Source organism: Anomaloglossus baeobatrachus, chromosome 1 (genome assembly GCF_048569485.1).
Source record: "Anomaloglossus baeobatrachus isolate aAnoBae1 chromosome 1, aAnoBae1.hap1, whole genome shotgun sequence".
NCBI classification, from domain to species: Eukaryota; Metazoa; Chordata; class Amphibia; order Anura; family Aromobatidae; genus Anomaloglossus; species Anomaloglossus baeobatrachus.
In genome coordinates, this window is record NC_134353.1 from 879,850,874 (window position 1) to 879,876,325 (window position 25,452).

Sequence of the window (25,452 nt, forward strand, 5' to 3'; positions counted from 1 at the left end):
TGCTGTGCACACGCTGCTTCTTTTTTCCTTGCAGATTTTGTTGCTGAAAAAAGAAGCAGCATGTCAATTGTTTCTGCATTTATTTTCTTCTTTTCTATAATCTCCTGCAATGCTTTATTACTACAGTGGATTATAGGACAGCACTTTGAATCACACACCATGCATACGGCATACAGCATGGTGTGTTAGGCTCTCTGTAGCACAGTAACCTGGGGTCGTCATGGTGATGACCCAGGGACGCTATGGCAGCGATCAGGTCTCTGTGATCGCATGACAGGGACGTGATTGCCAGGGAGGGGTAAGAGATCCCTCCCCTTGCCTATTGAATGCTGCTATTGATCGCAGTATTCCGGAGGTTGAACTGCGGGGAGCAACGAGGGGATCACTCCGGGCAGTGAGAGATGGGTCCCTGAATAAAAGTTACAATTAAAAGAGAAAGATAAGATATAAAAGGCGTATACAGGACCCCTATAAATATGTGAGCAGGGTCTACCCCAATCTGAGTGTGTGCACATGAAATTATTCAATTTTTCTCGCAGGTTTTCTTCCTTCCTTGACTCTCTTCTGCCCTGCAGCACCGATCCCACTAAAGTATTGACTTTCCAAGTCCCAAGGGCTGGGTGTGCCTGATAGTAGGAGCAGACCCAGATAAGAAGTAATTTGACTGCATTATCAATTTAATCTAGTTTATCTACTTGATTGATTATCCCACAGGCAAAGGCTTGTCTGCACGAAACAATGTATGAAGAAATAGACTTGAAGAAACCTTGTTCCATTAATCTTGACAAACTTCTTGAGGATTTTTCACAAATAGAAAAGGTAAATACCATGTTCAGTTTTCATTTCTTAAAGGATGTCACTGATTTTAGGCTTTCTGGTTACTTAAATTTTACTTGGTTTGCATTGCTGCATTCTGAGAGCCATTGCTTCACACAGGCACTACCTAAGTGAATACTTATTTGGGATTTTGTTAACAGGAACCTGTCAGCAGATTTTTGCTATGTAATCTGAGAGCATTATGATGTAGTAGTTGAGAACCTGATTCCAGCGATGCGTGACTTACGGGGCTGTGCGTTGTTGTTTCAATACAATCAGTGTTTTATCACAAGGAGATTATCAGGACTAAAGCCTGCTTTACACATTGCAATTTTGCATACGATTTCGTATGCGATTTGCAACGCCCCCATCGTATGTGAGGCACGTTCAATTTGTTGAACACACGAGTAACCCCCGTCACACATACTTACCTTCCATACGACCTCGATGTGGGCGGCGAACGTCCACTTCCTGGAGTGGGAGGGACGTTCGGCGTCACATCGACGTTACGCGGCAGCCGGCCAATAGAAGCGGAGGGGCGGAGATGAGCGGGACGTAAACATCCCGCCCACCTCCTTCCTTCCGCATTGTGGGCCGGGAGCCGCAGGAGGCAGGTAAGATCTGTTCATCGTTCCCGGGGTGTCACACACTGTGATGTGCGCTACCCCGGGTACGATGAACAATCTGACGTGCAATTCTAGAGACAGGTACGATGTGTTTGCGATGAACGTTTTACCGTTCAATCGCAATCGCACGTACCTGTCACACACTACAATGTACCTTACAATGCCGGATGAGCGTCACTTACGATGTGACCCCGCCGACACATCGTAAGATACATTGCAGCGTGTAAAGCGGGCTTTAGGTGTCTCAAACCGCCTAGTCAACTGCTCTGTGTAACCACCCCCACCACTGATTAGCAGTGTTCTCTATGCACAGTATACACATAAAGTTGCCAATCACTGGTTTGGGGGTAGTTATATAGAGATCCATATGGGGGGGGCAGAGTGGTACCGTATTTTCCAAAGTATAAGACGACTGGGCGTATAAGACGAGCCCCAACTTTTCCAGTTAAAATATAGCGTTTGGGATATATTGTGTATATACAGTATATATATTTATATATATGTCCCCTGCAGTAATGTCCCCATTGTTTAGTAATGTCCCCTGCAGTAATGTTCCCATTGTTTAGTAATGTCCCATGCAGTAATGTCCCCATTGTTTAGTAATGTGCCCATCCTTGCCCCCCTTGTAGTAATGAGCCCATTGTTTAGTAATGCCCTTCTAATGGTCCCCTTCTTGTCCCCTATTATGCCGTTGTTTACACACAATAAACATTATTCTCACCTTTCCTCCATTCCCGCGGTGTCCTCAGCTGCTTCTTGTAGACCGCAGGCACATAGACCCTTCCATGATAGCGTCCAATGCACGGGGCTGCTGTCTGCCGTCATGGCTTTACTGCAGTTGAATGCTTTGCGGTGCCTTAAAACATTAAACTGCAGTAAAGCACTGTCAGCAGTGGCCCCGTGTATGGGATGCGATCATGGAGGAGTGGTTCTTGCGGACCGCAGGCCCATTGACCCCTCCATGATAGCGTCCTGTACACGGGGCCGCTGCTGTCAGCACTTTACTGCAGATGAATGCTTTACGGCACCGCAAAGCATTTAACTGCAGTAAAGCCAAGATGGCAGCAGCGGCGGCCCGTGTAAAGGACACTATCAAGGAGGAGTGCTTCTTACAGACCGCAGGCCCATAGACCCCTTCATGATAGCGACCTGTACATGGGGTCGGTGCCGCTGATGCTGTCAGCAATTTACTGCAGTTGAATGCTTTACAGCACTGCAAAGCATTCAACTGCAGTAAAACCAAGACGATGGCGGCATCCAGGACGCTATTGCGGAGGGTTCTATGGGCCTGCGGTCTGCTAGAAGAAGCTGAAGGCACCGCGGGAAAGGAGGACAGGTGAGAATAATGTTTATTGTGTGTAACAAGGGGACTGGTAGGAGGGCATTACTAAACAATGGGCTCAATCAGCACCGTGCACTGCTGTATAAGATGACACCCGGCGTATAAGACGACCCCTGACTTTTGAGAAGATTTTCAGGAGTTAAAAAGTCCCTGCCTTTTCTATCCTACATCATTGGCAGGAGTTACACTTGCTTTTGACTCATCCGTGACTTGCACGAGAATCGAGCCTCATCACCCAGCACCAACTGCCTCTCTCCGGAAAGGAGTGTGCAGCTGCATTTATTTCTAAGCAGCTGCATGCTCCTGTACGGAGAGTGGCAGGCCACGACAGGTGATAAGACTTGATCCTCGCGCGAGTCACACACAAGTATGACTCCGGCCATTGGGAAAGTGTGGATTAGACTCACTATTGCATATCCTATATCACTGCAGTGAATGATCTCTATATACAGTGTGTCCAACCATAGCCTGTCCACCGCCATTAACTTGAGAATGGCGGCAGCTATAGGCATAGAAGTGGTGTCTAGGTATAGTAAAGTATCCATGCGCTACGCAATGAAACCACCTATTGCGCCAATTGGTGGAAAACAACGGAGTTAGCATTTTTATTTCGAAAACGGAACAAGATAAATAAAAGTTGTAGGGCATCATCAATTCAATACGAATTGACAGAAATGCTATGATTAGAACGTGTATGACTCACAAGGCTGCGGACGTGAATCGATACCTCATGGAGACCTTCCTACAAGTCATTGGGTATGGTGGCTGCGTGGAGTGGCCTCCCTGCTCACCTGACTTGGCCCCATTGGACTTCTTTCTGTGAGGTCACATCAAACAGCAGGTGTATGCGACCCCTCCCCCAACATTGCAGGATCTACGATGACGTATCACAGATGCTTGTGCAAACGTGTCACCTACCATATTGCACAACGTGCAACAAGATACAGTATGCTGTCCAGAGTCCAGATGTGCATTGCAGCTGACGGTGGCCACTTTGAGCATCAAAGTTAAATGAGCACCATATGCGTGACCAGCATTTAATGTTTTGGGGGGGGTCATGGGTTTCATATCATAGCATTTCTGTATGCAAAGTGTCGATTCGTATTGAATTGATGATGCCCTACAACCTGGTAATTCACTTTTTTTTTCTCTATCTCGTTCCGTTTTCGAGATAAAAATGCTAACTCCCTTGTTTTCCACCAGGTGGCGCTATAGGTGATTTCATTGCTTAGCGCATGGCTACTTTACTATACCTAGACACCACTTCTATGCCTATAGCTGCCGCAGTTCTCAAGTTAATGGCATTGGACAGGATATGGGTGGACATAATGTATATTCAGTAAAAGAGTTACAACATAGGGGTCAATTTTTCATTGCATTTGTACTTTGGTGATTTTCACTTGTTCTTTCATTTGCGCCTTATTCTTTTAATTTACGCAATTTTTTTAAAGTCTATTTTATATGCTTTCATCTATTTATGTTTGCCATTGTAGGTGGAGTTTAAGGCTTCCATATGTTCACACCTGATTCATCATTTGCGACTTTTTGACAGCTTGCAAAATTTGGTCACATGTGTACTCTATTCACCCCCATCCCAGAGAGATTTTATGCTCACCAGATTTTTTTCTGTAATTGTTGCACCATTTTCTGTAATGTACAACATTTTACTCTAAAAAGTTACAAAAACTGTTAAAAACAAAAAAGAAAAACATTTTTTACTTGGGACAAAATTTTTGTGATTTTGGAGAAATTAAATCATTTTGTCATAAAAAACAGCAACGAATGCCATAGGACAAGGAAGAAAAGTGACAAAAAAAAGTGCAAATGATGGACTGAAGCCATGGTGTCGTCAGCAGTATAATCTATAATAGGATGCTTTGTGTTTGTGCAGAAATTTGCAGAGGTTAATGGAAAGAATAACCTGCTGGAAATCCAGCTGGAGAAATGGAATCGAATGTGGAAAATTAGTCAGACAAAACAACTGAGCCTCGTACAAGGTTTGATGATGATGATGATAATGAGCTTCCTAGATACTGGTGCCTAATAGCACTCAGCTGCATCTCTGAATAGACTGAGAGCACCTGTCACATATACACACCAGAATGTACTTAGTCTGGAAATAAAGGGCCAGCAAAAACAATTCTCAAATATAAAATACGAACATTTTTCCGACAATTCTGCTGCAAACTCCGCAGCAAGCCCACAACAAGTTTTTGATCTAATGCATGATCTTTATAACCCTAAAGGGGTTATACATTTCCGAATCAAAAGGTGATTGGTCGCAGTAAAATCGCATCTATAAAATAACCCATGCACGATCATCAAGTATGTACCGGTCTTATTTATTAGAAATTTAAAGGGAACCTGTCACCGGTTTTTCGGCATATAAGCTGCGGCCACCATCACTGGGCTCTTATATACAGCATTCTAACATGCTGTATATAAGAGCCCAGGCTGCTGTGTAGAACATAAAAAACACTTTATAATACTTACCTAAAGGGTCGCGCTGCTGTGAATTTGAGTCAGATGGGCGTCTCCGATGTTCGGTGCCGGCGCCGCCTCTTTCGGCCATCTTCGTCCTCCTTCTTCTATAGCCGGGGTTCATGACGCATCTACGTCATCCACACTCGCCGGTATTGAGGTCCTGCGCAGGCACACTTTGATCTGCCCTGGCAGGGCAGATCAAAGTATTGTAGTATGATGTAGGATGTGTCATGCACACAGGCTTACGAAGATAGCCGAAACAGGAGGCGCCAGTGGGCCGCCCCCGTGCCAGCAGCCAGTGCTGCTCGGATCCGGATCCGCTGTGTGGCTCGAGGGATCCTCCGGACCCGTGGGTCACGCGGACACGCCGAATGAAAAGGGGACGTAGTTGTACGGCCTTGGTTGTAAATTGTCTGTGACGCCACCCGCGGTGTGTGGTGAAGTGGGACACCACCGCTGCTGTTATGGGAGACCCGTGGGGATGTAGTGGCAGCCCGATGTTAACCCCTCCGTGGGTAGGGATGGTTGCCCCAGGGCCCAGTATCTCTCTATGCAGGGTAGGGCGATGGCAGGAGCTTGCGCGCCCGGACGGACCAGGGGATGTTTGGTTACTCACAAGTAAATGTGTGGCGCCCCTGACCTGGTCAGGCACCACTGAGTACTGCACCCATGCTAGGGGCAGTGCAACACAGGTAAACCAGAAGGCTGACCGAGGTGTGACTACACAGGCGCATAGTAATCAGGTCTCACACATCTACCTTTGATAGGGACTCCTGAGGAATCCAGGAGGGGGCGTAGCCTCCATGTCCACTCAAGGGGTGTGGTAGAGAGCGTGGTTGCTAGGTGGCGTAGGCAGGCACAGTGGGGAGGGAGTAGTGAGCCAGTCTGGAGTGCAGCTCAGGGAGAGCAGACGTGTGGAGCAGACCCTGGAAGCTGACACAACACTGACAGTGTCCGCGCAGTGACTACCAACGGGGAAGATCAGTCACCTGGTAGTGCCACCTGAAATCCACCCAAGGCTAGAGAGAGCAAAAAGGTGGCAGAGTAAGGGGACTGCCAGGGAGGTACCAGGCCCGTACGAGTGCAGGTTCTCAGAGTAGGGGACCATTCAGTTGTCCTGCTCAACCTGCAGGTGGGGGTACTTCATGCCCTCAGCACCACACACAGAGTCCGGAGCCACGTAGCGAACAGAGGGCCCATAGTTCACAGGAGGCAAGCAGCCAGAGTGACCTGGTCCAGGCTACAAGTAAACGGGCCAAAAGAAGGGGAGAGAGGCATCAGCAACTTCCCTGGGCGACCCCAGCAGGGCTTCAAGTAGGGGTCACCCCAAAACACACAGAGCTAGGAAGGCGAGTTGGTAGTCACCCTCATAAGCCAGCCGGAAGGATACCTGTTTCCAGCCTGGTTCATCCCAGCTACGCCCGGGTTACTCACCCTACCATCAACTGTGAGTAAAAACCCTGAAAGACTGCCTGGACTGTGTTTGAGTCATTCTGCGCCTTGTGGTTCCACCCACTCAAAACGGGCCCTGGGGCCAGCCCTGCTCTCGGGGGGCCTCACCATCTAACTGCACCTACCAACAACCCCAGGCGTCCCTTAATCTGCAGTGGCGGTCCCCTGACCGCAATACCGAGAGTGGCGTCACGAAAATCCTAAACAGAAGGTTCCCTACCTGTGACCAGACCATCCCACGTGGCGTCCCTGAAGGTAATGCACCGACACAACACCTGTGGGGCTTCACAAATGAATCACATGAGTCTTTTGCTAAACCAAGGTGCTGGTGGCCGGCCTCCGCGGCCGGTTGTACCCAGGTCCCCCATCCGGGCTGGTGGTCACCGTCTTTTCCTCTGCACTAGTTGTGGTTGTGTGTTTAGATTTCCCGGTATGGAACACAGGAGTCCGCTCCCGGCTTTCTGTGTGCCTGAGGAGCCGTGCCCGCTGATGCTGACCCGTGGGATCTATGGGCCCTGGCGGTTGCCCTATCCCTCTCTGTGGGTGGTTGTCTGCTTTTCTGTGGGTGGTTGTCTGCTTTTGGGACTTTGGTTGGGACAGGACCTGTAATCCTGCCCTCAATCGGTTGATTAGCTAGGCGGTTGGTTTCGGTCCTGGCTTCAGGGTCCGAGTACCCCCTCTGTGCACGGTTTCCGGTCGGGTCTCCAGTGTCGGTACCAGCAGTCTCCAACCCTCTCCCAGTCCTCCTCGGATCTGCTGAGCCGTCTTCCCGTCTCCTGCTGATGGAGACCACCGTCTGCCACCTAGCTAAGGTACCAGGGCTCCGACCCTGGCACCGTTCAACTTGAACTTCTCCTCCGCTGGAGCTACACCCCTAGCTCCAGCCTCCACTCCTCTCAACTTAAACTACAACTTCAATCTGTTTGTTTTCCCGCCCCGGGCTGTCTAGACCCCTAGGTGGGCATTCCCTAACCGCCTGGTCCCGCCCACTGGTGTGCCTGTCTTGCCCTGAGGGGGGTGACTAGGGTTTCAGGTCAGCTGTATGTGACCTAGGTGAGGGAAGGTGTTATCCGGGGGCCTATTGTATGACTACCTGGTTTTGCCAGGGCGTCGCATTAGCACTGGACAACGGAGACACCCATATGGCCCAACTCAACTGCAGCGTGACCGTTAGGTGAGTATTATAAAGTGTTTGTTATGTTCTACACAGTGGCCTAGGCTCTTATATACAGCATGTTAGAATGCTGTATATAAGAGCCCACTGGTGGTGGCCGCCACTTATACAGTCAGGGCCAGAAATATTTGGACAGTGACACAAGTTTTGTTATTTTAGCTGTTTACAAAAACATGTTCAGAAATACAATTATATATATATATAATATGGGCTGAAAGTGCACACTCCCAGCTGCAATATGAGAGTTTTCACATCCAAATCGGAGAAAGGGTTTAGGAATCATAGCTCTGTAATGCATAGCCTCCTCTTTTTCAAGGGACCAAAAGTAATTGGACAAGGGACTCTAAGGGCTGCAATTAACTCTGAAGGCGTCTCCCTCGTTAACCTGTAATCAATGAAGTAGTTAAAAGGTCTGGGGTTGATTACAGGTGTGTGGTTTTGCATTTGGAAGCTGTTGCTGTGACCAGACAACATGCGGTCTAAGGAACTCTCAATTGAGGTGAAGCAGAACATCCTGAGTCTGAAAAAAAAGAAACAATCCATCAGAGAGATAGCAGACATGCTTGGAGTAGCAAAATCAATAGTCGGGTACATTCTGAGAAAAAAGGAATTGACTGGTGAGCTTGGGAACTCAAAAAGGCCTGGGCGTCCACGGATGACAACAGTGGTGGATGATCGCCGCATACTTTCTTTGGTGAAGAAGAACCCGTTCACAACGTCAACTGAAGTCCAGAACACTCTCAGTGAAGTAGGTGTATCTGTCTCTAAGTCAACAGTAAAGAGAAGACTCCATGATAGGGTTCACATCTAGATGCAAACCATTCATCAATTCCAAAAATAGACAGGCCAGAGTTAAATTTGCTGAAAAACACCTCATGAAGCCAGCTCAGTTCTGGAAAAGTATTCTATGGACAGATGAGACAAAGATCAACCTGTACCAGAATGATGGGAAGAAAAAAGTTTGGAGAAGAAAGGGAACGACACATGATCCAAGGCACACCACATCCTCTGTAAAACATGGTGGAGGCAACGTGATGGCATGGGCATGCATGGCTTTCAATGGCACTGGGTCACTTGTGTTTATTGATGACATAACAGCAGACAAGAGTAGCCGGATGAATTCTGAAGTGTACCGGGATATACTTTCAGCCCAGATTCAGCCAAATGCCGCAAAGTTGATTGGACGGCGCTTCATAGTACAGATGGACAATGACCCCAAGCATACAGCCAAATCTACCCAGGAGTTCATGAGTGCAAAAAAGTGGAACCTTCTGCAATGGCCAAGTCAATCATCAGATCTTAACCCAATTGAGCATGCATTTCAATTGCTCAAATCCAGACTTAAGACGGAAAGACCCACAAACAAGCAAGACCTGAAGGCTGCGGCTGTAAAGGCCTGGCAAAGCATTAAGAAGGAGGAAACCCAGCGTTTGGTGATGTCCACAGGTTCCAGTCTTAAGGCAGTGATTGCCTCCAAAGGATTCGCAACAAAATATTGAAAATAAAAATATTTTGTTTGGGTTTGGTTTATTTGTCCAATTACTTTTGACCTCCTAAAATGTGGAGTGTTTGTAAAGAAATGTGTACAATTCCTACAATTTCTATCAGATATTTTTGTTCAAACCTTCAAATTAAACGTTACAATCTGCACTTGAATTCTGTTGTAGAGGTTTCATTTCAAATCCAATGTGGTGGCATGCAGAGCCCAACTCGCGAAAATTGTGTCACTGTCCAAATATTTCTGGACCTAACTGTATGTCGAAAAACCGGTGACAGGTTCCCTTTAAAGAGGTTTTCTTGCACCGCTTACCGACATCGGGAGATGAGCAGTGATGACAAAATGAACGCTTACCTCCTCAACCTGTGATGTGTGTTGCCGCAATAACCCTTTAATGTTTTGCTTGTGGAAACATTTACCTAAATATGTGTGAATATTATTGCAAGAAAATATTATTTGCAGTCCAAGTGCATTTTTGTAACAATTACAGTAAAATTACATTTTTGCAGAACTGTGGTAAATAGTTTGCTGTGATTATGCAGTTATCATAAAAAAAAACAAAAGAAAAACACTACGGTATTTGATCCACACCATATACTACTCCCAAAAAGTTATAGATATTTGGCTTTCGGGTGACATTTCAAGATGATCCTAAAATGCAATCTAACCTTCACAGGTGACCTTAATGTGACCTTCTCTAAACTTTTGAATACATGTCCAACTGTTCAATGTTTCCGTGCTTTTTGCACAAGTTGTTGTTCTCTAACAAGGAGCTTAACGGTAAAAATCACAATAGGTGTTTTGTTTGATCCATGAAGCGCCAAACAAATTGTGGGGTTCAATAAGAACTGGAATTTACAGTCGTCCTCATCATGCTGTTCACATTTTGACATCATGAGATGAAGACATGCAACAAAGATACAGAGAGACTGAAAGCGTGACAGAAAGGCATAGAAGTGGACGTCGTTTGGCCACATTCAACAGTAATGATCACTTCATTGCAAACAATGCTCTTCAGAACCAGATGATGAATGCCACACAATTCCAGGCACATTCAAGGGAGGCGAGGGGCACCAAAGTGTCATATCAGACCATTCAAAACCAATTACATCAGCATGACTGCATGGTAGATGACCTGCAAAGGTACCTGACCACACCACCAAGCACAGGCGTTATCATCTTGCATGTCCCAGGGAGCATTTATGCTGGACAAGAGAAAAGTAGACCTCAGTGATGTTCCCTGATGAAAGTCGATTCACGCTGAACAGAAATTATGGCGCCAATGATGTTGGAGAAGTCAAGGAGCATGCTATGCATCAGCCAGTGTTGTCACCAGACGAGCCTTTGGTGGTGGAGGTGTTAGTGTGGGCAGGTATGTTGAGTCAATACAGAACTACCCTACACTTTGTGAAATGGTAAAGTGACAAGCCCCTACTACTGGAACAACATCATTAATCCAATTGTGCCTCTGCATGAATAACACAGCCCTAATTTCATCTTCATGGACAACAATGCTGCAGCTCATCAAGGTCACATCATTAGGGAACGGCTGCTGGAGACTGGGTTACCTCACATGGAGTGATCTGCACTTTCTCCAGACCTGAATCCCATAGAAAACCCAAGGGATCAGCTGAGATGTCATGTAGAGGCCATAACTCTGTACCCCAGAACATCAATGACCTGACGGCCGCCCAAGAACAGTGGGATACCATGCCTCTGCAGACAATAACTCCACTTGTGAACAGCAGGAGACGTCATTCTCAAGCTATAATTGATGCTCAAGGCCACATGACAGGTTATTGAGACATTGTTATATTTGGGGGTATACCCACCACTGTTGTTGGCTTTTGTTTCAATTAATTCATTGAGATGAGGAAATCAACATTGCATGTTTAACTCCTTGGAAAACCAGGTAGATGTACACATAGGCCCCCGCACAATACCTAGCCCACAAAGGGTTAAATCAGCCGACCTGAAACCCTAGTCACCCCCCTCAGGGTAGGACAGGCACATCTGTGGGCGGGACCAGGTGGTTAGGGAACGCCCACCTAGGGGTCTAGAGAACCCGGGGCGGGAAAACAGTCAGATAAGAGGAAACTGACCTGACGTACTGGCTAGGTGGCAGACGGTAGCCAGAGTCTGCAGGAGACGGGAATACGGCTTCTGGAGATCCGAGGTGGACCGGGGCAGGGTTGTAGTCCACCAGTACCGACACCGGAGAACTGACCTGGAAACCGTGTGCACAGAGGGGGTACTTGGACCCTGAAGCCAGGACCGGCACCAACGGCCTAGCTAATTAACCAATTGTGGGCAGGATTTTAGGTCCTGTCCCAACCTAAGTCCCGAAAAGTAGACCACCACCCACCGAGAGGGATAGGGCAACCGCCAGGGCCCGTAGATCCCAAGGGTCAGCGTCAGACGGGCACGGCTCCCAAGCAAAGAACCGGGAGAGGACTCCCGTGTTTCAAATCGGAAAGTCCTACCTACAACACACCGAGTGCAGAGGAGAGAGACTTTGACTACCAACCCGGGTGTGGGATCAGATACACCCGTCTGCGGCAGCCGGCCACCATCACCTTGGTTTCCTACAGGACTTGTGTGCTTTATTCGACCGTGAGTAACATACCCGGCCTGGCCGGGTGCGCCGGCCCCTGCAATCACCATCCTCAGTATAGAGACACTGGGCCCCATGACATCCATACCTACCCACGGAGGAGTTAACATCCAGCTGCCAGCCCAACGTCCCCGGAAGCCCCGCAACGGCAGCGGTGGTGCTACATCTCACCACACACCGTGGGTGGCATCACAGACATTTTACAACCAATCCCATATAAATACGTCCCTTTTATTCTGAGTGTCCGCGCGACCCCCGGGTCTGGAGAGCCCCTCGAGCCGTACCATAGAACCGGATCCGAGCAGCCCCGGCTGCTGGCACGGGGGCGGCACACATGCTTCTATTTAAATGCCCGGTGAAAGTGCGCCTTGTTCTGGACTGTCAGCGGTGCTCCGCTGCAAAATTTTTGAAAACCGCCATCTTTGCCGCCATTTTTGGGCGTGAAAAACAACAACCCAGCATCTTCTCCCCAGAGAAAGGGCGCGAAGCTGAAGCCCTGCCCCCTGGGAACAAGGCCAGAAGGAAAACCCTGAGGCCGAAATCGAAACTAGCAAGCCGCATCAGTGGACTGCTCCCGAAAAACCAAGGGGGAGAGGCGGAAGATGGCGCCAAATGTGAACAGCGGTGCAGCGCCTGCCGCTGGAGCGACAGCGCTCAGAAGTGGTAGAAGCATAGTGGCGTTCCATGCCGAGGAGCAGGAGTCAGACCGCTTACCACAGGGGACTGCTGCCTGGCTTAAGCGAGAACTAGCGAGGTTCTGTGTCCGGGTGCGAGCTCAGTCGCTGCAACAAGTGCTGGATTGGAAAGCGGAGGTCCGGAGGATGGTGGCCGTGGTGTGGGCCCACGAAAGTTTAGCCGCCCAGACAGCGCCGCGTTAGGAGAGAGGAACGCAGACCCTCCCGGCCTCGCTGACCTGCCCGGAGCCAGAGCCCGATCCCGATGTGACCGGAAAGCACAGGTCGGCACAGATCCTGGAAGAGGTGGTATCACCTGCGGTACCACCTCCGTTCCCGATGGAAGTCCACAGTCCCGTGATGTATTGCAACTGGTCCAGGGATGCTGTTTCCAGGCCGCTGAGTGAGCCATACGGCCCTATGCAGCAGTGGAAGCGGAACCCGTAAGTCTACCTATGAAAAGTTACGAGTTTAAAGTTAAAAGTTAACTGTTTGAACTCGGCTACCCCTGTTGAACGTCCTCATGTTTCTTGGAGGAGGCCATCTGCACAGCAGTTGGGGGGTGGCAGAGCAGTTGGAAAAGTTGACTGTTACAGCGCTCCGTTCTTGTTGAACGTCTTCACCCCTGCAAGTTAAAAGTGAAGAGGCCATCAGGGGTTGGAGCCCCTGGTGGAGGATGGAGCTCGGTCCGGAGGAGCAGCCGTACCCGCACCGCAAGCAGCAAAGAGACGGAGTCTTTTGGACAGTGCCGCCCATGAGTGAAGGTGGCATTGGGGACCTGTGCTGTCCAGTGGTGGTCTTGTGGGAAAGCTGCAGAAGGATGCTGTCCCGGCAGCGGTTTTTTAATGTTTTAAATAATCCCAGACCACCCGTCTTGTTCACGGCAGCCACTGGAGAGGCTGATTGGAGGAAGGGCCTGCGGTAGAGTTGGCCGAGGCCCAGTCACTAACAAAACCGGTGACTAACCTCCAGGCCAGGGGTCTCCCGTGACAAGGACTGCCGGGTAAGTAACTTTTTACCCGACCCGTGTGGGCATCAACCGGACCCTTCCTGGACTTGGGCAAAGGGGTGTGTTTCGCGGGCGGCGGGGCGCTGCGCTCGCCAACGCTCGGGTCCGGCGCTGCTGCTGCTGCTCGGTGGCTCGAGCGGTGGGCCGGATCCAGGGACTCGAGCGGTGCGCCTCACCCGTGAGTGAAAGGGATAGTTTGGGTTTGGGGATTTAGTCCGTGACGCCACCCACGGGTTGTGGTGAGATTGGAGCACCACCGCTGCTGGTGACAGGGATCCCAGGAGCGATGGTAGGGAGCAGCTGGGATGTTGTTTTCCCCCTCCGTGGGTAGGGGTTGGTGGTCCCGGGGCCCGGTGAGGTGACGGGGAGGCAGGGTTGGCAAGTTGCAGGGTCGCCTGGACTGCGCAGCACGGTGCCGGATGGCACAGTTGTACTCACTCAGCTACAAATGTACGCAAAGTCTCTGGTAAACCAAACGGCTGGATGGACGGGTCCCGCAGCCGGCTGCTGTAGCTTCTCTCGGACGGGTGGTGGTGCCTACCTTTCCCTGCACCTGTGTGTATGTTCGGTCCCGATGGATTCCCACTGGTAACCCGTTCCCCAGCGTGTATATGCGCCGGAGGAGCCCTTTTGCCCGCAGGCTCTGGCCCTTGGAACTCTAGCTGTGGTGGTAGCTGTATTTCCTTCTACTGGTCGGACGGTTGCCTTCAATCCGGTCTTGGCTGTTAGGAAACCCCTGGGGTTCCGGTCACTGACGGATTTGACCTCTAATGGCGACTCCAAGCCTGCTCGGGGTCCGTAGGCCCTGCCTGTGTGTGCTGGCTTCACTTCGCTCCCCGGTTCGGTACCGGCGGGCCACCGCCTGTCCCCGGTCCTATGGTTCCGCATTGATCTGCCTCTCCTGCAGATGGCCACCACCGTCTGCCAACCTTGCTCTTAGTGCCCGGGCCACGCACCCAGACACGGTCAGTTTACTCTTCTCTCCTTCACTTCCCTAACTGATCTGCTTCCTTTTCCCGCCTCCAGGACTGTGAACTCCTCGGTGGGTGGAACCAACCGCCTGGCTCCACCCCACCTGGTGTGGACATCAGCCCCTGGAGGGAGGCAACAAGGATTTTATGTCTGGGTGATGTTCCTGTCTCAGGGTGGGGGTGTGTGTTGCAGTGCCTGTGATTACCTGGCTAGTCCAGGGTTGCCACATTCCCCCTTGGCTAAATACAGACCGTCCGCGGGCTGCCCGTCCATCACCGGTTTTATTCTTTTTTTTTAACTGTAAAAGATAAATAACATTTAAACTTTTCAACATATGCATACTTGTAAGGACACTTGAACGTTGCAAAAGACATATATATACACTTTTAATAACAACGGCTTCCGCTCTCCCACCCAAGCAACCTGGCCCTGATGCTGCCCCTAAGAAAATGGGCAGCACCCCTTGACCCCAGTCCAGATCCAGGCTGCCCGAGCGGGAACGGGTACGGTGTCTCGCACCCGACTGTCATCTCAGGGGACCCCACGTCCATGGGGGACCCCCTGACCCCCGGAGGATTGCCACCGGTTATGGTAGTGGCGGGCCTGGGCCATCCCTTTCCTCCAGGCCCATCCTTCAAATCTGCCTCTCCGGAGGCGGCAACGGAAAACATGCCCCAACCTATTTACAATCCCACAAGTTCGTGGGTGCCCTGCAAGTTCTCAGGCATGTCCATGAAGAGTTCCTCATGCAACGGTAGCAAAGGGTCCTTACGGGGACAACTTTACGGCAACGGCCGGATCAATCACGGTGTCAATCAGGTAAAACTTCAGTTGATTTCTCTTATCATTCATCTTATAACGGTACTGGTAGTCCCAACGGGGACAACGGTGCAACGGAGGGACCGCTGCCTTATTTCAGATCCACATCGCAGGCCGGAGGAGGGGGCTGGGCCGGTTCTTGGGCCTCCTGGCCTCCTCTCAGCTTGGCATCCAGGGCAAACCAGCCCCTCTCCCCACAGTGCCGCGTGTATCTTACCAGATCGCCGGGGAGCAGGTTACGGCCCAGGTGGCCCTCTGGTAGATGGGTATTAACATCCCGGTGGGCCACAAACACCTCGGCCTCCAGGCCCGGCTCGAAAATAAATCCATACCCCCGGCGTGGGTCAAATCTTCTCACTTGCCCCTCGTGGATCAGGCCCCGTACCCGGAAGGTGGCTCTGCGGAGGTTCTCCTTCTCTTGTATGCTGCGGGCTATCAGCTCAGTTTCAAACCAGGAATTCCTACCTACAACACACCGAGTGCAGAGGAGAGAGAAAGAGACTTTAACTAACAAACCCGGGTGTGGGATCAGATACACCCGTCTGCGGCAGTCGGCCACCATCACCTTGGTTTACCACAGGACATCCATCCCTACCCACGGAGGGGTTAACATCCAGCTGCCAGCCCAACGTCCCCGGGAGCCCCGCAACGGCAGCAGTGGTGCTACATCTCACCACACACCGTGGGTAGCGTCACAGACATTTTACAACCAATCCCGTATAAATACGTCCCCTTTTATTCTGAGTGTCCGCGCGACCCCTGGGTCCGGAGAACTACTCGAGCCGTACCGTAGATCCGGATCCGAGCAGCACCGGCTGCTGGCATGGGGGCGGCACACATGCTTCTACTTATATGCCCTACTTTCATGATCAAATATCAGTGTAGTATGAACTTTTTAAGTTTTACATAAATTTCCCCCTAAAGCCAAATATCCCAAACTTTTTGTGAGTAGTGTATAAATGTACCTTAAGGCTATGTGCGTATGGCGACACTTATACAAATGCTACTTAAGGAAAATTCTGGTGGTCTTTTTCCTGAGGTCGCATTGCCGGCAATGTTGTTGTAGTTCTTGTGATGGCTTCACCACCAGTGTTTGTCACTCTATACTGTGAAGAATAGAGAGTTGGCTCATTCCTAGCTGGAGAGTTTCCCTTGGATGAGCATATCAATTCTTTAAAGCGAACATATCAGCTCCTGTATGCACTTAGAATGAAGAGTAGTTTCTAATCCCTGCCTAAGGGTGGTGTCACACACAGCGACGACGACAACGACGTCGCTGCTACGTCACCATTTTCTGTGACGTTGCAGCGACGTCCCGTCACTGTAGCTGTGTGTGACATCCAGTAACGACCTGGCCCCTGCTGTGAGGTCGCCGGTCGTTGCTGAATGTCCAGCTTCATTTTTTGGTCGTCGCTCTCCCGCTGTGACACACACATCACTGTGTGTGACAGCGAGAGGGCGACAAAATGAAGCGAGCAGGGAGCAGGAGCCGGCATCTGGCAGCTGCGGTAAGCTGTAACCACGGTAAACATCGGGTAACCAAGGGAAGACCTTTCCCTGGTTACTCGATATTTACCTGCGTTACCAGCGTCCGCCGATCTAGCTGTCAGTGCTGCTCTCTGCACATGTAGCTACAGTACACATCGAGTAATTAACCCGATGTGTACTGTAGCTAGGAGTACAGGGAGCCAGCGCTAAGCAGTGTGCGCGGCTCCCTGCTCTCTGCACATGTAGCTGCAGTACACATCGGGTAATTAACCCGATGTGTACTGTAGCTAGGAGTACAGGGAGACAGCGCTAAGCAGTGTGCGCGGCTCCCTGCTCTCTGAACATGTAGCACAGCGACGCGTGTCGTTATGATCGCTGCTGCGTCTGCTGTGTTTGACAGCTAAGCAGCGATCATAACAGCGACTTACAAGGTCGCTGTTACGTCACAGAAAATGGTGATGTAACAGGGACGTCGTTGTCGCTGTCGCTATGTGTGAACCCAGCTTTACTGTTCCAGCCTGTAGTAGCATAGATAAAAAGATCTTTAGAAAAAGTATTTCTAAAGATCCTTCATGATATCTTAATGAGGCCAGGGACTAGTCACAAGGGCGTTAATTTCCATGGCTAGTCTGTCCCCTTAGCACGTAATCACTCCCCTTTGGGTGCGCTAACATGCTAATGAATGTGCACCGTCAGAGGCATGGTCGCTCTCACCTCTCTGCTGCCACTGTGGCCTATGGTGGTTTTCAGCTCAGTGCACATGATTAGAAGTCCCTGGACTTTCGGTCATGCACACTATGAAGCCAGGTGTACGCGTCCTGGCTTCAAACTGGTGTAGTGCACATGACCGGAAGTCCGAGGACGTCTGATCATGATCAATGAGCCGAAAACCTGCGTCAGCCGTGGTGGCAACAGAGAGGTGAGAGCGACCATGCCTGTGATGTTGCACATTTGTGGCACTCCAGTGGTCCGGTTGCCACAGTAACATTGCCCTCCTCACAGGGGGGTGATGTTATGCCTGAAAGCAAGGGGGGGGATCTCCCGTGCTAGGTACACAAGCACTCAACACTTCCTACTCCGGACCAGAAGGGGGAGTTTTCTTATGTAATCTGGCCTGGAGGAGAAGTTAGGCACAAACACACAGGGAGAAAGTGAAACTGTTTAGAACAAGTTAGGAGTGGAGAGAAGATGGTCGCTGGGAAGGGAGCTACACAAAAGCTTCCGCAGGACCAAGCGCAGAGAGCAGGACACGGAGCCCTAGGCTGCGTGGGTACTTCAAGTCCCACCAGCAGAATCTGAAGGTCAGAAGATTACAAGTCTCCTAGCCCATAGAGTGCCCGGGACACAGCAGCATACTAGAGCCAGGAACCGGGACAAAAGAGCGGCACCAGTAAAGGACTCGCGCTACTTGCCATATGAGTGAGAACCAGAACCAACATAAGGAAGAGGGTCCCAGAGTAGCTTCAAGCCACAGGGACCCATACATTACAGCGCAAGCAGGAAGAGCTACGTCCCACCTGGCTAGGTAGATCCCCTCAACTGCTTTCAGGCTTATCGGGCCTCTGTTACCTGCTGGACCAGTCTCCCGGGCCTATACCATCAACTACCAAGTAAAAGGTAAAGGAAACTACTGCCCTTGTGTTGTCCAGTTATTACCAGCGTCCTCAGTACTGCACCCCAGTGTTAAGTCCCTCCAGCAATGACCAACTACTACTTCCATCCACCCTGGGGCCCAGCTCTACCTGTGGAGAGCTACACCAACCAAGCTGCATCACTATCTGCCCCGGGGGTCCCTGTTCTGCAGCGGCGGCACCTAACTTGCCGCATACCACAGGTGGCGTCACGGACTACCATCCCCATCATCTTTACTTTAACTGACACCGCCGGGGTCACGGAACTGGGCCTTGCCACAGCGGCGTCCCCGAACCAGAGCCACCGTGGCCCGGTGATGAGTAATCCCCTCAGCCTCGGCGTGGGCATGTCACATTCATTAGCACGTTAGCATGGCCACATGGGCGTGCTTACATGCTAAGGGGGCTGACTAGTCCCTGGCCTCATTAGCATATCATAAAGGATCTTTAGAAATATTTATTCTAAAGATCCCTTTATCTACGCTACTATAGGCTGGGACTGCTAGGCAGGGATTAGCACTATGCAACCAAGACCTGTTTGTGCTTGTGGATGCATACAGGACCTGACAGGTTCCCTTTAAACTCTTCAGCCCCTGAAGCAGTTTAAAGAAGTGACATACTATGAAGCATGTGCACAGCAATGTAATTTTGACATTGTCATGCACTGTGTATTTTATGAGATGCATGTGCGACAATTCTTCTTTGGGTAGCTCCTGAGCGGAATCTGTCTGAAAAAGCACATACCGTACTTTAAGGAAATCCACCTGGAATACTCTTAAGAAGGAGCCGCAAAAACACCCCCAAAAATGAACATAGTGCACAGCAATGTGAAAATGACATTACTGTGCACACGTTCCATCTTATGTTACTCTTTTAAACTCTTCAGGATTTGGAAGTGGTTAAAAGAAGTGACACGCTTCACTGTATAGAGTGACAGACGCCGGTGGCAGAGCAGCCAAAAGAACAATGGCGCAGTCACTCGCGCAGCTGCGTCAGAAAAACAACTATAGACTTTGCCTAGGACAACTCATTGGCTACACAGATGTCTAAATGATGCCATATGCACATAAACTAAGAAGCTGTTTACTGCAGGACTAGTGTTAGGTTTTCCATGTAATTAATTAATCGTAATAAAGCATCGTGTAAGAAATGAGTGTGATAATTTTCTCTATTAATGTGTAGAGTGCGCCGCATTACAGGACTTGATCAAAGGTCTGCAGGAAACCATTGAATTACAATGTAACATGAGAGGTAAAGCACTGAACTATAATATTTTATTATCATCTAATTACGAATACTGTGGTTATGGGGAAATAAACACAATTATGTTTCCATTTATATCCTAAATCGTATTATTTTAGTGTGCTTCAATATAAATCACAGCAAAAATACACATGGCATGGTTGATCTAAAACTACTGAAAATCTAGTATTTGTAGGTAAATCACAAAGATAGCAGCACAGTCATATGTAATAACAGCGGGTATAAAAAAAAAAAGTCCTCCGAGGTCATTAGCTCAATGCAACAGAAGAAGGGGGCAGCACTCCAATAAAAACCAGTGAAAAACACATGGTTATTCCTCCAATGCAATGATTCCGCTAATCTCCATGTAGCCTTTATCAAGCCCAGTGGTACAATCCCATAAATCCCCCGTATATACACGTGAGGTATATACTGATTAAATTGGTGATATTATTGGATTGAAAATTGGGAATTCCTAAAAATACATCATAATGTCTTCCATGTCAATGTGAACCTGTTATACATTAACACAGGGATAGATACATACTGTACATATAATAATCATACTTATTCACTTATACAGTGCTGGCCAAAAGTATTGGCACCCCTGCAATTCTGTCAGATAATACTCAGTTTCTTCTTGAAAATGATTGCAATCACAAATTCTTTGGTATTATTATCTTCGTTTAATTTGTCTTCAATGAAAAAAAATTGTTATAAAGCCAAATTGGATATAATTCCACACCAAACATAAAAAAGGGGTGGACAAAAGTATTGGCACTGTTTGAAAAATCATGTGATGCTTCTCTAATTTGTGTAATTAACAGCACCTGTAACTTACCTGTGGCACCTAACAGGTGTTGGCAATAACTAAATCACACTTGCAGCCAGTTGACATGGATTAAAGTTGACAACCTCTGTCCTGTGTCCTTGTGTGTACCACATTGAGCATGGAGAAAAGAAAGAAGACCAAAGAACTGTCTGAGGACTTGAGAATCCAAATTGTGAGGAAGCATGAGCAATCTCAAGGCTACAAGAACTGAAAGTTCGTGTGTCTACGGTGCGCAGTGTTATCAAGAAGTTTAAAGCCCATGGCACTGTGGCTAACCTCCCTAGATGTGGAAGGAAAAGAAAAATTGACGAGAGATTTCAACGCAAGATTGTGCGGATGGTGGATAAAGAACCTCGACTAACATCCAAACAAGTTCAAGCTGTCCTGCAGTCCGAGGGTACAACAGTGTCAACCCGTACTATCCGTCAGCGTCTGAATGAAAAGGGACTGTATGGTAGGATACCCAGGAAGACCCCACTTCTTACCCCGAGACATAAAAAGCCAGGCTGGAGTTTGCCAAAACTTACCTGAGAAAGCCTAAAACGTTTTGGAAGAATGTTCTCTGGTCAGATGAGACAAAAGTAAAGCTTTTTGGGAAAAGCCATCAACATAGAGTTTACAGGAAAAAAAAAAGAGGCATTCAAAGAAAAGAACACGGTCCCTACAGTCAAACATGGCGGCGGTTCCCTGATGTTTTGGGGTTGCTTTGCTGCTTCTGGCACTGGACTGCTTGACCGTGTGCATGGCATTATGAAGTCTGAAGACTACCAACAAATTTTGCAGCATAATGTAGGGCCCAGTGTGAGAAATCTGGGTCTTCCTCAGAGGTCATGGGTCTTCCAGCAGGACAATGACCCAAAACACACTTCAAAAAGCACTAGAAAATGGTTTGATAGAAAGCACTGGAGACTACTAAAATGGCCAGCAATGAGTCCAGACCTGAACCCCATAGAACACCTGTGGAGAGATCTCAAAATGGCAGTTTGGAGAAGGCACCCTTCAAATCTCAGGGACCTGGAGCAGTTTGCCAAAGAAAAATCGTCTAAAATTCCAGCAGAGCATTGTAAGAAACTCATTGATGGTTACCGGAAGTGGTTGTTCGCAGTTATTTTGGCTAAAGGTTGTGCAACTAAGTATTAGGCTAAGGGTGCCAATACTTTTGTGTGGCCCATTTTTGGAGTTTTGTGTGAAATGATCAATGATTTGATTTTTGTTTCATTCTCTTTTGTGTTTTTTCATTGCAAGCAAAATAAATGAAGATAATAATACCAAAGAATTTGTGATTGCTATCATTTTCAAGAAGAAACTGAGTATTATCTAACAGAATTGCAGGGGTGCCAATACTTTTGGCCAGCACTGTAATAACCATATTAAAGGCTGCTTTACATGCGTCGATTTTTCGTGCGATCGCACCCGCCCCCATCGTTTGTGTGACACGGGCAATTTCTTGCCCGTCTCGCGCAAAGTCATAAGCCCCCGTCACACGCACTTATCTTCCAAACGACCTCGCTGTGGGCGGCGAACATCCACTACCTGAAGGGGGAGGGACGTTTGGCGTCACAGCGACGTCACACGGCAGGTGGCCAATAGAAGCGGAGGGGCGGAGATGAGCGGGATGTAAACATCCCGCCCATTTCTTTCCTTCCTCATTGCCAGCAGGACGCAGGTAAGCTGTGTTCATCGTTTCCGGGGTGTCACACGGAGCGATGTGTACTGCCTCAGGAACAATGAACAACCGGACGTTCGATTTTTAGAAAATGAACGACGTGTCAACGAGCAACGATAAGGTGAGTATTTTTGCTCGTTCACAGTCGCTCGTAGCTGTCCCACGCTACGGTATGTCAAACGATGCCGAATGTGCGTCACTTACGACGTGACCCCGACGACATATCGTTTGATATATCGTAGCGTGTAAAGCCCGCTTTATTCACTTATATAGCAAAATTAATTCCACAGCGCTTTACATATATCAGAAACACTGTCCCCATTGGGGCTCACAATCTAAAGTCCTTATCAGTATGTCTTTGGAGTGTGGGAGGAAACCAGAGGACCCGGAGGAAACCCACGCAAACACGGGGAGAACATACAAACCCTTTGCAGATGGTGTCCTTGGTGGGATTTGAACCCAGGACCTCAGCGCTGCAAGACTGCAGTGCTAACCACTAAGCCACCATGCCGCTCACATATATACTTATATAGGCTATTCCATTACAAATTCACCATTCATAAAAAAAGTTATCTACCCAGGTTAAAGATGATATTATTCAATAATAATAATGAATTATGTACATTAAACTATGATAATATTGCTACTTACCAACTCAAACAATCATAGAGCTAATAACACACTATGCAGTATTGGCTTGACATGATGGTTTAGGCGCCCAAGGCAATCAGAGTCTGCTTAGAGTACCACGCCAATGCTTTTTTTCAGCACTGGAGTGGCGCTTTAAATGTAAACAACCTGTCATATAGTCACCTTCCGACGTCTTCACCTTTTACCGACGCTAGAAGTCAGAAGTTACATCACAAGCGATCAATGCATCTCTATGAGAGCGAGAACGAGGCCAGAACATGGCTGTGATAAAGATGCACTGATTCGTGACCTCCGGGACGCTCCATCCAAAACAAGTGCGTGCTGGCAGGTCACAAAAAGCTGAGATCAACTGGAGCAACGGCAATAGATCGTCAAGCCACTGGAAGGTGAGTATATGACAGTAGTCAAGGGACTTAGATTTAAATCATCACTCCAGTGGTGCAATAAAAAAAACAGCTGCAGTGGTGCTTTAAAGGGGTTGTCCACTACTAGGACAACCCCTTTCAATCAGCATGGTAAAATAACAACAGTTCTACTCACCTTCGGTGCCTGCGCCATTCCAGCTATGTCAGCACTCGGTCTCCTGGGGCTCCTGTGAAATTGTTAGGTCACGTGAGCCCTGCACCCAATCAGCATTGCCTTTAGATGTATCAATCATCAAGAAGAAGTGAGCACTAGCCAAAGCTCTAACTTCCTTTTGAAGTATAAATTGCCTGAAGGCGGGGAGAGTGAAGCCAGCTCTGATTGGGTGCAGTGCTTGAGCGGCATAACAATGTCATGTGAGCCCCGGGAGGGCAAGTAGTGACATCACTGGAACAACGCAGGCCTCGTAGGTGAATAAAAGTGTTGTTATTTTATTTGGGGGAGAGGAATACACATCGTCCCAGTAGTGCACAACCCCTTTAAGACTAAACAGCACCTATCTGTAACACAGGTGCCAGAAATGCAACATGCAGTAGAGACGACTCAGTAGTGACACTGAAAGGTATTTATTGGGTGTGACACAGGGAGATGGAAGAGGAAGAAGACAAAGAAATACAGAAGTTCAAAGCAAACAAACCAAATAACATTTATCACTTTTCACAGCTGCCCTCGACTGATCGTGTGCGTACAATCACCGGAGATTAGTATGAACAAATTCCCTTAACCCAATTCCTGTCCTTCCATCAGGGAGTGTCAGGGTCACCCTAGTTGTAGTCACACTACACAATTAAATCTATCTACATTAGCAGAATGTGGTGCCCCTGAGGCGTCAGGTGTCACAGTGTATTGCACCCGGTAACAGGTGCGGTGCTAACCCCGGGTTCTTGGAAGACCAGTGCTGGTAAATACCATTCAAACACACATATCCATGCCCTTTTTCCCAGATGGGGTAACAGGCTAGATATGGGTATGATAGATGGCCACCTTTTGGTCAGGACTTATCCAATTCGCTAGTCAGAAACCCGGGAGGGGGAGGGGCTAGTCAGCGCAGTTGACAAGAGACGGACATCTTGGCAGACAGTGAGTCGGTAGTCAGACAGTCGGTCAGAAGTTGATGTTTAGACAGAAAGTGTAAAGTTGCTTGTTGGGCTCAAGGCGTACGGTCGCCAGGGAGTGAGTACTCACGGTGTGAGTACTCACAGGACTGAGCACCAGCGGGGTGCAGAGCCCTAGTTCAAGAAGACTCTTTAAGCTCACCTGATAAATCTGCCCAGTGAGGGGATCATCAACGTTCCTCACCAACGTTAGTGTCCGGGGCACAGCAGCAAAGAAGGAACCCGGAAACCGGGACAGAGGTCCAGCCCAAGAGAGGTTCAAGCTGCCTGCCATACGGGCCAGGACTGTGACAACAGGAGGGGACCCCAGAACGCTTCAGGCTACAGGGACCCACCAACTACAGACGGGTGCATGGAAGTAAAGCTCCCCAGGTCACTAGACCGGCACTGGGATCAAAGGAATACCGGATTCCCTGAGGCCCAGATTGGTAGAGACCAGCACCAGCCAGGTTGCAGCTACTCCAAACCAGTGAGTAAAGAACACGTTTAACCGCAGCCCCTGTGTTGTCTGAATTCTTCCTACACCTCTGCATTGCCAACTTTCACCATACTAAAACTCTTATCATTCTCCCCTGGGGCTTAGCTCTACTTGCGGAGGGCCATAACATCCAAGCTGCTCAATATCACCAGCCCCAGCAGTGAGAGACTTTGCAGCGGCGGCTTTCCCCACATATCCGCATACCGCAAGTGGCGTCACGAAAAACATTTTATTTTTATTTTCCCAGTTGTTTCCCCTTTTTATTAAGCGACCCCAAGGGTCACGGAACCAGGCAACGGCCACTAAATGTGGCACGGTTGTATTGCAGTTCACTATGCTGACAGCTAACTCTTTGAATTAGCTATGCTTTCTCTCAGTACCGTACGTCAAGGTGGGAAGCAATGTCCCGGCTCACTTGGATGCAGAACCGATACCTTAGGATAGGT

The 25,452-nt window shown here is 48.9% G+C and overlaps 1 protein-coding gene across 1 annotated transcript in view; it reads left to right on the plus strand.

Annotated features, from left to right (window-relative positions):
* The first annotated feature begins 738 nt into the window (after positions 1-738).
* CCDC152 (coiled-coil domain containing 152) overlaps positions 739-25,452 on the plus strand; it is a 90,940-nt gene continuing 66,226 nt past the window's right edge. Inside the window, exons 1-3 of the mRNA XM_075342675.1 lie at positions 739-819; positions 4,676-4,781; positions 19,782-19,850. Of these exons, the coding sequence (XP_075198790.1) occupies positions 739-819; positions 4,676-4,781; positions 19,782-19,850 (256 nt within the window). The remainder of the gene's footprint in view (positions 820-4,675; positions 4,782-19,781; positions 19,851-25,452) is intronic.